The sequence below is a fragment of the Amblyomma americanum genome, chromosome 7 (genome assembly GCF_052857255.1).
Source record: "Amblyomma americanum isolate KBUSLIRL-KWMA chromosome 7, ASM5285725v1, whole genome shotgun sequence".
Taxonomy (NCBI): domain Eukaryota; kingdom Metazoa; phylum Arthropoda; class Arachnida; order Ixodida; family Ixodidae; genus Amblyomma; species Amblyomma americanum.
In genome coordinates this window covers 64,500,032-64,513,022 of record NC_135503.1, presented here as the reverse complement: position 1 = coordinate 64,513,022, position 12,991 = coordinate 64,500,032, and the positions used below count along the sequence as shown (strand labels likewise).

Sequence of the window (12,991 nt, the reverse complement as noted above, 5' to 3'; positions counted from 1 at the left end):
TTTTAAAAAATGACAAGCTGACATTTTGTAAGACTATCTGCTCATGCAATCCTTTCTCTGTTTTTTTCTTTATTTTTCGCTGAAAAACGCCCCACGCGTTCTGCATATCGCCACGAGTGCAGGCCGTGAAAATCGCTGTACTAAAGGTTCTGCCTCACAGGTGTGTATGCTGATGTCTTAAGAGTTGCTGTTTCATTGTCCAGAAAAACTCCTCTTTTCTGGATATCTTCTCGCGAATAAGCACTTCATTCGTTTCTCCAATCGTATAAATAAAAAATGAAACGCCTGAGAGTCTATTGTTTTTTATGACGCACTCCAGTCCAGCGTGCAGTATATAAGCAGTGGCATAGTTGCAAGAGTCACACCTCTGCAGGTCATCGAGTAAGGAAGACCGGGCAGAACACAGCAGATATGAAGGCCTTCCTCGCCGTCGCCCTCTTGTCCACCGGTAAGTATGCGTTCCCGATGGGAGTTAACCACTATACATTGCATTCCTCTGCTGCCACATCAGAGCATTTCAACCACCCAATTCGGAAACGAAAATCGCCATAAACTTTGGGCTCGTGATTTGTAAGATAAGTTTTAATACTTACGTATGAAATGCCACTGATATGTGTATTATTCTGAAAGCTCGCCACGGGTTAGCTGACAGTTTTTAATTTTCTTTGCCTCTTGGGAGGAAGGGAGAGGGCAAAAGAATGCAGGGCTTCTTAAAATAATAATTTCCTGGCAACATAGGTTGTCAGCACGAGTATATTAGAACTTTCGCTGTGAATAAAAGCAATGTTATTGCTAAGCGTTATTCTTCTGTGCGACACGCGATCGGCAGTCTATGGTCGACACTGCACTGCAGTGTCTCTTTTCTTTAATTCAGCAGTCACGCATGCGCACCTAAGTCTCCGCAAGTCTTTCTCCTGTTTCCTATGACAACTCAGTGCCTGTCAGTGAGAATGGAATCATTTTCTGTATGTTTTGCCTAGATGCATATCTTTCGAGACAAGGCAGCTAAATTCGAAATCATTGCCAAGTATATACTCCTAGCCCCGGGCTTCATGAGTGACCCTTTTACCCTATGCAGGAATTCAGACGAGTAGTGGCGAATGGAAGCAATATCAAAAATCAACCATTCTTCCAAGAGGACACACAGCTGACGCTGTAAAGTGACAGAACACATTTCATAAAGCCCCTCATAAAAGGTTTCCGTGAACAACTTTCTCGTTCTTTTAAAAGCTTACATGACGTATTCTTCACGGCTATCAACGAGCCATCGGCCCTAATGCTGAAAAACCCGGTATCACGTCGCACAAGCGCGACTAAGTGGAATATCGAAATGAACAGAGCCTGTAATCCAAAAAATATATTATTCCCTGCTCTCAGTGCCTTTTCTAAGCCATCCACAGCCTTTCACAAGAGCATTAGGCCATCAAAAATCACCTGCTATAAGCAATGACAAGGTTCTAGCTATGCGCATAATTCCAGAAGCAAAGCCAGTGCGAATTATAGTTTCAGTTTGGATCCTTGAAAAAAAAAATGCTAATGATTATAGCGTTTACGAAAATGCTTTAGACTGAGCAATCTTGGTGCTGTCAGTTCCCTGTCCGGGTCTGTATCGATGCATCAACGACCTTTCTTTTTCCTGAATTCATCTGCTTGTATCGAACGAATATGTTATGCTGCTTGACTTCGTTTAGCAGAGACGATGCAAGGATCAGTAATCTGTGCTAAAGCATCCATGGCATAATGACACTAAAGTGAACAAAAACAACTGTAGAATGGGGAAATCCCTGACCGTTTTATGATCGCGGCTGGTCAGCGGACGGCGCTGCGGTGTAGGCAGACGTCGCTAGACAAGGATTGGTCCAGCGTTGTAAGGTCCAATTTTTCGTTATTGCGCTCTGGATTTCCTGCAAAATGAGGTCCCCAATTCAAATTACTGTGTGGGATGCGAATCTGTCGAAGGACGAATCCCAACATAAAACGTAAAAGCTGTTTATTAGCGACGGCAGTGGATGACCATACACACGCTACGCTCGTCTGGGCAGCGGAAGGAAAACAGCCGCTCTTCCCAGCCGGGCAGCCTGTTTTTGTAGCCGCCGTTGGTGACGCAGCGGTGGCGCTGTGCTTTATCGTTAGCGCGGTCCAGCGCGTGTGGCCGTGTTACGTTGGGCCGGATGATAACAAGGTGGAAGCTGCGCGGAAATGTGCCCAGAGTGCGTCGCCACAACTGCAATTATAATGTCTAGCTCAACAAATAGGACAAGGTCGTCTAAAACTAAAATGTATCACTTCGAGCCGTGTCTTTCAAAAACATAGGCAACTTTAGTTGCCGTCTTTCCAAAACAAAGCGGCCCAAAAGTACACTCGGAATAAAGCGCAGCAAAAAGAGGGTAAGCTATCCTCTAGCGCACTCCCGTTTATAAAAGGGGTGTGCTAGAGGGTAAGTTAATCTTTTGTAGCGATATGTACATTCGGTAGCATTTCGAGCCTTCAACGTGGCGGCGCCGCCAACCTGTGGCTGCACCGCCACGCTGTCACGTGGTTGGTCTCGTGGTGCGGAGCAGCTGCCTGCAGCGCGGTGCCGTGGCTGATCACGTGGTTTGTCACGTGATTGGTCACGTGGCCAAGTTCCACTCGACCAGCTGTAGCTATCGCATCACTCCAGGCTTAACCAGGGCTAAACGACCGTCATTTTTTCTTTCTCCCATATAGCCGTATTCGTTACGCGCGCAAAAGCCCTCGACATTTTGTATAGAGTGCTTTATCTGAAACAGACCGTATTTTCCTCTTGTTTCGCTCACCAACACACCAGAAAGGATTTGAGACATGGCTTCATTGTCGCCTCAGCACAGATCTAGGACAAAAACGTCTATATTCACATCCCCGTTCGCCAAGTGTCTGTGCATACGTCATGACAGATGAGATGAGTTAGTTTACCCAAGAACTAGGCTTTTATTTCTATTATCCAACTTTTTTAAAGTCGCGAACCCTACAGCATTTCATCCATTATAAATAATCCCACTCATTAAACGCTTAGATCGGGCGTTTCGGCGATGCACAATTTCCAGACGCCGAACTGCTATTGGTTCCAGCAGATCATTCCATTCTTCCTACATTTTTATGGGCGTAACAGAGCGCACGTTTCTACCTGTCTGTGTCCAAACCAGTACATTTCTGTCCTCAGAAAAAAGGCGCACCGATTAAATTATGGCAGACCTGCAGTTACCTACGATCTCGAAAAGTTTGTGTAGTACTATGGTTCGAAAACATTTAGTCCAAAAATAACCACTGAAAGCAAATAATGTAGCAGGAAGTACAATATTTGTGTGTAACTCGCTAGTCATGTGCACACAAAATGTTTTGGTATGAAAGCATTACGACAATAACAAATACAATATAAATATAAAATGGCGGAAATTTTGCTCCGCCCTTGTTGAACTTTGTGATACCACTCTTGAAAACACACTCTAATGCCGCGTTTTCTTTTATTTCTGTACGCGTACACATACAAATTAATGATTTGACAAGTGAGAAAATGGCCCTAACTTTCTTAAGCCGAGCGTTGAGTCTCCCGCGGTGTTCCGCAATTTGAGGGAATTGCCTTTCATGCAGTGGGTCTAGATAAAAGCCGTACAGAATTTGCACAAAGGGTAAAACCACGCTCCCGAAATGAAGATACCATATGGCAAATCATACCGTGGAGCGTACCAAAATGCACCCACAACTGTCAAAAATGCTGGAATAGGTCTTTGGTGCCTGTACGTATGTGTAATCGCTGGACATGCTTTCGCATATATATGTTACCTGCAGATCTGTTAACCATCAAAGACGTCTTTTAGATATTTTAACTGCTGCAAAAATACTCGTGGGAGTCGTCCGCCGAGTGCATAATTGATTCTCTGCACCTAACTTGGGCTCGACAAGAGGCATGTACTGAGGCTGAACGACTATTAAGGGGCTCTGGAAGGGGCTCTAATAAAGTTGCGGTGTGCCTGTGGTGCTAAAAGAGGCCGCTTCACGAATATCCTCCAGCGAGAATTGTTTTATGCGCTTTGTAGAAGCTCAGCTATCTGTAGTCAAAATTTGAACTAAAGCGTCTTCGCGCCTTTCCCTCTCTTCTAGTAACTTTTTTGCGAGTTGAAAGGTCGGCGCTCCTTCTCCGGCCCCACCGCAGGAGGCGGAGCTTCCTGACCAGCCGGAGCTACGCGGCTTATTGACCGTGGCCTTGGTAGCTGCCTGACGTCTGAAAGAATCTAACCAATAGCCATCTCTGAACTGGTATCGCAAAGGTGGTGCGACGGAGAAGGGTGCGAGCATGAAAAACTGTCCGGAAAGGCCTCGCCAACTTTCGCGAGTGATTATGAATTCTCTGCTGCGAGTACAAGCGTAATATTTGGCTCGGGTGTTCATTACAACACAAAGCACCGATTGAGCGAGTTAATGTGCTCTCTTCGGAAGGTTTCCCAGAGCCTGTATAAGATTGTGATCAAGGGAACGGGTGTCTTGGTGCCGCACGTTATCACACTGCGGATTTATTTTGATGTTTTCTGGCTGACTAAAGGCCAAAGAATGCCCAAACAGTGGTAGCTAACAAGCCCTTACGTCAAATCTGTGCACATGGAAGGCCGCGATGCGATATACTACTGAGGCTAAAAATACAGAACAGATAAAATGTCAAGCCTGAGCTCAAGAATGCGAAGTTGGATACAGTTATATTGTGCGGCAGAATTATGACGTCAGCGTCCTCACCGTGTTGTCTGTAATCTAGGTGCTGATTTTAGGTTCGAAATTATGACTGACAAACAAAGACTTCCAAATAGATTTTTTCTGATAAGTTTATACCTTTTTTCTTCTATCTCAGTGTCACTTGCTTATGCTGCGCCAAACGCTCGCTCATTGAAGACGGAAGATGGCAGCAATGTTCGAGGCTCGCTTAGTGCCGGTGGCAGCAGTGAGAGCGGACTCGCCACAGGCCTCAACGGTGCCTTCGGAAGCATGTCTGGTGCAAGTGGAAGTGTTCTTGGCGGCGGCGATTCCAGCGCTGCGCTGGGCGGCGGCGGTTTCAGTACTGGCGTTGCTTTAACACCTGGCTTCGGCACCGTGTCGGGAAGTGGATCGAATGCCGCCTTTGGTAGCCCATTCAGCAACACGCATGGCAGTGGCAGCTTGCTCGGAACGACCACTGGCCTTCCTGGACTCGATGGCGAGAGCGTGGGAGCTGGGCTTGGGAGTTCACCTGGTGCAGTAGCATCCGGCTTTCCCCCAGCGCACAGTGGCGGCCGCGGCTCTGGCTCTTTCGCCTCCAGTGGCTCAGGAAACCACGGCTTCAGCTTTGGATTCGGTGGAGGAGCTGGGAGGACAGGACCGAGCGGAACCTTTGGTGGCTTTCATGGAGATGGCGCGAACGCAGGCGCCTTTGGAGGTCTACCTTCTGCAAGCGGCCGCGTCCACTACGGTCCTGGCCACGCAGCTGCTGGCAGCTATCCTTTCGACTACAGCTACGGTAGCAGATCTTTCAGGGGCCCAGCCGGATTTGGTGGCTTTGGAGACTATGATCGTTTCGGCGATTTCGGCAGCTTTGGTGGCAGCGGCTACGACAATTACGGTTTCAGTGGTTTCCCCACATACGGCTCAAGTGGCTTCTATGGTGGCTACATCAACCCGGGAGGATTCTTTCCCACTGGCCCATTCGGCTTTCCCGGCCCTAACAGCGCTTTCAGATCCGGCGCCTACCAGAAGGTTCGCGGACGTAGGAGCGCTAGGTCAGGGAGCGCTGCTTCCGTCGGCGCAAGTGCGCCCGGCTCTGGGTCGACCAGCTCTGGGTAAGAACTTCGGTAAAATATAACGAATTCTCTCAATTTGTCAATTTGCTCCTGTTATCTTTTTTTAGAGTGCTAACATCTGTTCCATGCAAAGCAGCCTAGTGGAAATTATTACACCTTCAGTAAAGTGTAGAGATCAAAAGATGCTAATATTCAGCAAGGGGTATTGGAGAAAATGCAAGCAATGTACAGATATTCGTGCCAATAGGCATAAATATATGTTGTCCTATATATACATATGCAGATATGCAATGCAAAAAGATGGTTTTTATAAAACCACTCATTTCTGTTTTTCGGCTTTATAACGTTCAAAAACTCATAAGGAAAGGTTTCATACCCTTTATGCCCTATGGCAACAAACATCGCATTAAAGAAATCGGTCTTTCAAACTTTGTCATGACCTGCACTGTACAAACATAGGAAATGAAGTGCTTTCTAGTAAAGATGGGGAGCTGGGTGTCATACTGAGGACTACAGTGCAGTAAAAACACGGACAATAAAGACAGACGCAAACACGGGCGTTGCGTTTGCTCCTGTGCTTGAGTCTGTCTTTCTTGCCCGTGTTGCTATTGCGCTGTAGTCCTCAGTATGATGAACCAACCAGCCAGCCACTATGTATTAAGCTAGGTGCCAAATCTTCTAAATCTTCTCAAACACCGCTTCCAAAATGCAATGCTGTAACAAACTGGCAAATTCTAGTTTGTTTTTGACCTTTTGTACCCGTTCAGGCATTTCGCCAAGAATGCAGCAGAAACGCATTAGAGACGAAAACAATCGCTATAAAATCCTTCACTTGCAAGCCGTAATTGACAGTCAGGACGAAAGAAAGTCAGTGATTAACGGAAATAGATCTGTTGGCGTTTGAACACAAATCTGAGGGCGTTATTTTTTATAGGACTTCAAATTTGTTGCCACCTACGCCCCTCATTTATACTAGTCAGCTTATTTGCGCGAGTTTCTGCAGTACGAATCTCCGAAACACAAAAACAGTAACATAAGATGCGAAACCTGCAAGAAATAGCCACTGAAATGCATAGAACAGAAGCTCCTACTAATGTAGCCACGGTTGCTCGATCCTTTGAAATCGTTTTCTCAGTTAGGATTTTGGGGCCTGACCACACACTTAAGAAAACCATCGTTTTTATACTGCTCAGGCAAAAAATATTTTCAAGCTGATACCTGCTGTAACAAAAGTTTATTGACATCAAGACAAAGTAAATGCCATGAAAATTTTTTAGATCTTTATGGCAAAATTATTGATATTTTTAAAAAGAAGTGACTTCAAGGAGACAAAAGTTGCTTTTAAGGGGCGCAAATTTCCAAAAAAAAGGGGCAGTAAAGAAAAAGTATCTAATCCTTAACCTCTACAAGGGATAGGGTTGCTTGTGCCGAAAAATTAAACAAATACAAGTATATTTAAAGAGGTGGTTTTTCTAAAGGGACGTATGTACTAACTCTTTTTATTGCGAAGAGCGCTCTTCACACATGTTACACAATACTGAAATTTAAGTTATATTCTATAGGTATACACCATCCATGAATATTTCAAGAAAATCGGCGCAGTGGCTTCAGAAGTTGACTCTTCAGGGTCGCATCTCTCTCTAAACGCTTCCAAAATATAAGGTTTTTGCAAACACGCGCCACTGTTTAGAGCACTATGAAATCCTAAAAAATCACTGAAGTACACATGCAGAATCAAAGAGCCATACCAGCACTGGGCCTTATGGCTGCAAAGGGCAGAGCAGCAAGGACTCGATGGCACCATCAACACAGCTCCAGGCTTCTGTATTCCCTAACTTTCATTTCATTCCATCTGAAATATTTGTACAGCATGTTTCAATGCTCGCAGACAGTAACCTAAATACTGAGATACTGAGATAACGGCGAAACTTTACACAATAAAATGATTGGGGCGGAATATTGGTGCGCACGTTCAGCAGTGCTGTGAAAGCGCCTGTATAACATACTCGGTATGAGCGTTTCGGTGCTGAAACGGTAGCAGCCGCTGCTGGGATGCTCACTGCTCGACACACTTTTACCGACATCAATGGGTTATTTCATCACCCTGCACAAATTCATAACGCTTCCAGGTGCCATTTCTTGAACCTTTGTACAGATTTTCAATACACAATAGCACTCAAGAACTTTCTGCGTATTCGCACGACCAAATATCCGGAGAGGTATAGGTTTACTCATTGTATGACCAAAGAGGGACAAAATTACGCTTTTTATAGCTTTACAAAGGAAAAAGCAATTAGCCACATGGTGGAGTTCTATCGTTAACGGTGGCGATAAACCAGGGGGAAAGACGGCAGACACAAGGCCAGTGCCGAACACAGATGTACTGTTCGTTATTTTTGCACTCTTGCGTCGTTGTATTCAAAATAGCTTTGGAAATGAAAGCTGCGTGATTTTTATTTGATCTTTTAATGCCACTTATAGCTAAAATTGTTTTATTGCGCTGGTTTAAATGTGCTTGCTTTTCATTCGTTCGTTTTTCACATTTGTAGGCAAGAAATTTTAAGACTGGATTATTCTTGAATCTTTGCAGGGCATCCTCCACTGCCAGCAACCAGTAAAGCGCAGATATTACCATGCTTAGACATCTAACATCAATAAAGGTAAGCGGATTTATCCGGTTGTCCAGACATTTTTATTAAAACCCCCGCCCCTGGGCGTGGCGGTTGGTGCTAAGACTTGGAGGCGCCTTCCAGTTCTCTTCTGTGAACCAAGGCAGTGTACAGGACAAAACTTCCACTCTCCGCCCTTGCTAGCAGCTCTTAGGAAATGGGGAGTACCCTGCCCTCTGTCCCCTTCCCCTCTTTTGTCCAGCGCCCTTTCGGATGCCAGCAGCACGCCGGGCAGTTGTTTCTGTTTAAGATCTAACCCTAATGTTGAATTCCAATGGCAGATCCAGATCAAGTTTTTCTGCTCTGTTGGGAGCAATCGTATTCCAATGGCAAAATGGGAGTGCGAGTTGTCTGTTCCAATGGCAGATCGGGATCAGACGTCGATCCCGGATCGCTCCGTGGAGCAGCGATATTTGCTCCGCCGAAATCGGCAGTTTTGACCGGAACCTCGCGCGACGTTTTACTTTCCCGCGTCTGCTTCCGGTCATGACCGGCTGCATCCATCCTGTCGCATACGCGAACTTCCTGTCTTCGCTACGCGGTGATCCGGGAAACGTACAAGCAGTATTTTTTTACTTTTTTTAAATTGAATTCTCCCAAATGTAATTAATTTTCATTTTTTTCGCGTCCGCACAAGTTAACACAAAAAATTTTCTTAACGGGATGTCAATTCCATCGCGGTCAAATCTTTGTGACCGCTTTTTAGACCAAAATCGTTGACTTGTTTGAACCTCCCGCGCTTTCTGGCGTCAGACGTCGCGTACTCTCTAAGCCTAGTAGGTCTGTAAAAAAGGAAGCAATCTGAAAATTTGGCGCGTTTCATCACTAGAATTTTGTGGTGCGGGCATCATCACACAAAGCGAAAGTTTCGTGCGCCTTTTGTTTGCCGTGAACGTGAGAGACAGTGTGGTGGCAAGGACGAATCACTGGTGAAGCCAGAGGCCGTGCTTCGAAGGGCGCCGCCATGTTGCCTGAACTTGGAGCTATTCTTGCGCTGAAGTGCCCCCGCGGAAGCGCATGCATTCCATTGGCAAAATGGGAGGGAGTGATCTCCGCCTGAACTACGCGCTCCGTATGTGATCCGGCAGAGCACTCTCGATCTGCCATTGGAATTCAACATAAGTTTAAGGTTTTAGTCTCGACCCTCGCAACAATATGGCGCCTGCTGGTCTTCGTGGTGGTCGCGTAGGAGCCTACTGCCACTTGTCAAATATGAGATTGAATACGGTTTGTAACATTAATGAGAATGAGCTACGCGGGAATCCACTGCACAAGTCGCCCTCACCTCCGCTATTCATATCAGGTAAAAGCACTTAAATTCTCTTAGGGGATGAAAATATTCCATCTCTACAATAAATGCCGGAGCGTGCAAGGCAACGTCGCCATCGTTTTGCATCGTTTTTCAATTGCATGGTGCACATTGGATTACGTGCTCAAAAGACTATCTGAATAAAACATGTTTCTCAGCCTTTTGGAAGCATTATTATTTGTTTAGGTCAATTCTGTTCGTATTAAAATTGACATGTATTTTTAATATTAGCCAGTTTATTAACAAAGTACACTCAAGTATAATCGCTTTCCTCACTATTTTCAGTCTGCGGTGATGGTCTCCTGGACACTTCAAGTAAACAACGAAAAGACATCCAATCTACCGAAGTAACACAACTCGAAACTTTTCAGCGGTGGTCTGCATTGAAAATAAATTCGGAAGCTCTGATCCCTCCCTGAGCAATGTGTTTTAGTTTATGACATTAACGACCTAGTGAGTTCTTGGACAACTTCATTGTCTACTTCACGTTCACAGATCCCTAGAAGTCCACGTACCACTCCTGGTGCAGTAGTGAAATGTTTACGTGATGCGCTACTGCACTACGATGGCAGCTGCTTCCATTAGTGGGGCTTGTGAGACAGACGTTGCTCTTACTAAGCCACCTCTCGCAAGCAATCAAAAAAATTGAACTGCCACCTGCCACAGTAAGCACGCTTCCAGATGTATATATATATATATATATATATATATATATATATATATATATATATATATATATATATATATATATATATATATATATATATATATATATATATATATATATATATATATATATATATATATATATATATATATATATATATATGTATGTATATCGAAGTATACGCTTCATTTAAGGAAACATTTTTATTTTACTCGACGTTTAGATCGGAGGACCGATCTTTTTCAAGAGTGACCATACAGTGCATGGGCGCGTGTTTTTATAGCATGGGACTTGACACACAGAAGGCTTAAAAAGAAAAGAAATAAAAAAATGAAGAAAAGAAAAAGAAAAAGGGGGATGGGGCGGCCAAGAGAACGGAACACAACAGACACCTATGGCATATTAGGGAAGCAAAGGTGGCGCGTCGCGTACCCGTGAACTCACTGCAACACACACACGCACACACGAGGTGAAAGAGGGAGGCCGGGCTGGGTGCGCACGCGGCTACTGCGACAAGAAAAAAAGAAAAAAAAGAGAAACAAAAGCAGTGAAAAAGAGAAAGAAAAGAAAAAAAAACGTGGTGGGGATTAACAAAAGAAGGGATGTGTCCGCCAATTGTGGGTGTCAGTATGCTTCTGGCCGCGTATGTGTGGCCCCGTGCGACTCCGAAAGATGGCCCGGACGAGGCGGAACAGGTTGAGACCGCCCAAAGTGGCTCCACATGGTGACATGTGAGCCGCTAAAACCAGATGAGCTTCCCATAGGAGGACCACATGGAAAAGCTTGTTGACAGGAATGCAAAAAAAGAAGAAATATAGCACAGAGAAATTTCAAAAAAATAAAAAATATATATAATGACAAAAAAGAAGAAAGAGAAGGGGACATGTGGCCCTCGCGGGTCCAAAGAATGAGTTGAACGGCAGATGGAAACAAGCCGAATCTGACATGCAACAGGGGTATGACCTCTGACGACTCAGTCAGTGGTGGTACTTTGTCTATTAGGGTTGAAATTTTCTTTGGTTTCTGCCATCGAAAGAGACGATAGGGTGCCATGGTTTTCGTTGATGCCCTTTTGCGCTGTGTTAAGTTTTAAAATAAAGTATGAATCGCGTTGTTCGCGCTCCCGGGTGTTTTTAAAGCTACTCTGCAATATCGTTACTTTAAGTTTATCAAACTCGTGGCCTTTTTCGCGGAGGTGTCTCGAAAGTGGGAGGCCAGGGAGAGATTGAGCATGTGAGCGGTGGTTATTAAATCTTAATCGGAAGGAATTGTCGGTTTGGCCAATGTATTGCATCTGACATTCGCCACACTCAAGCATGTAAACAATATTACTGGAATCCCAGTTTAAGTCGTCTCGGATAACATGTTTGAAATCTGAATGGGTACTTTTAGCCAGTGCTGCGGTTTTCATGTGTTTGCAAACTTGGCATCTGCTCTTTCCGCAAGGTGTGCAACCCACCGGCCTCGGTTTATTAACCGTTGAGTGCACAAGGTGGTTTTGTAAATTTTTTGGCCTTCTGTATGTTATCTGGGGGACCACAGGAAAAATTTTTGAAAGCCGCTCACTTTGTTCTATGATATTGAAGTGTTTTTGAAGAATTTTGTTAATATTCGGTAGGTTGTCTGTGAATGTCGGTACTAGATTAGAGCGATGCGGTGTTGGCGGGGATTCCGCAGGGATGTGATTACGGTTAGTAACTTCCGCCCTTTTAATGACATCGTTGATGATAGAAAACTGCTAGCGCTGTTTCTTTAGAATTTTTCCCATGTGTTTAGCATTTTTTTTTGAAAATCTTCTGATCGAGAGCAAATGCGTTTGAATCGGATAGCCTGTGAGTACGGAATTGAAGTTTTGCAATGGCGTGGGTGGCAACTGTTGAAATGAAGATACTGTTGTCTGTCTGTAGGTTTTTTATAAACGCTAGTGATTAATGCACCCCGGTCAACACGAACAAGCACATCAATGAAGTTAATGCTATTAGTTGAGTACGTGTGTGTGAAAGAGATATTTGGATGTATGTTGCCGAATAAGGTGATAAACTGAATTAGTCCTTCCTCTGTTTCTGTCCAAATTATGAATATGTCATCCAGAAAACGTTTCTAAAAAGCCGGTTTGTTTGGATATGAGGAAAAGAAGTCTTATTCAATTTTGGTCATAAATATGTTGGCGTCATTTGGTGCCATTTTTGTGCCCATAGCCGTACCACTCGTTTGAAGATAATATGAGTTATTGAACTCGAAAGTGTTAAGTTTAAGGACCAAATTTGCAAGCGTCTCGATGGCATTTGGACTGGGAGAGTCTAGGATTCTGTGTTCTTCATAGGCTCCGACCATGGCCTGTATTCCGTCGTCATGGGGGATGTTAGTGTAAAGTGACACCACGTCCAGGGTAACTAGGAAAGCGCCATGAGGGAAGGTGACATCGGATAATTCTCTCAGGAAGTGGTTAGTATCTCGTATGTAAGATGGATGTTTCGGAGATATATGTTTGATGAAGGAATCGATGTAATCGGAGATCGGTTCTGTCAGTGTGCCGACACCAGAAACAATAAGTCGCCCCGGATGG

At 44.6% G+C, this 12,991-nt stretch overlaps 1 protein-coding gene across 1 annotated transcript; it reads left to right on the top strand.

Moving 5' to 3' along the window:
• The first annotated feature begins 341 nt into the window (after window positions 1-341).
• Window positions 342-10,178, top strand: LOC144099246 (uncharacterized). Its single transcript, XM_077632419.1, has 4 exons — window positions 342-448; window positions 4,859-5,819; window positions 8,371-8,440; window positions 10,044-10,178. Exons 1-3 carry the CDS (start codon window positions 412-414, stop codon window positions 8,396-8,398), a joined length of 1,026 nt encoding a protein of 341 aa, XP_077488545.1. The 5' UTR covers window positions 342-411; the 3' UTR covers window positions 8,399-8,440; window positions 10,044-10,178.
• The last annotated feature ends 2,813 nt before the right edge of the window (window positions 10,179-12,991 follow it).

Excerpts from the sequence above, each read along its gene's own strand:
- LOC144099246 (XM_077632419.1), top strand. The coding sequence starts at position 412 with ATGAAGGCCTTCCTCGCCGTCGCCCTCTTGTCCACCG. Across the intron at positions 449-4,858 it reads CGTCGCCCTCTTGTCCACCG|TGTCACTTGCTTATGCTGCG; the intron begins GTAAGTATGCGT and ends CTTCTATCTCAG. Across the intron at positions 5,820-8,370 it reads TCTGGGTCGACCAGCTCTGG|GGCATCCTCCACTGCCAGCA; the intron begins GTAAGAACTTCG and ends GAATCTTTGCAG.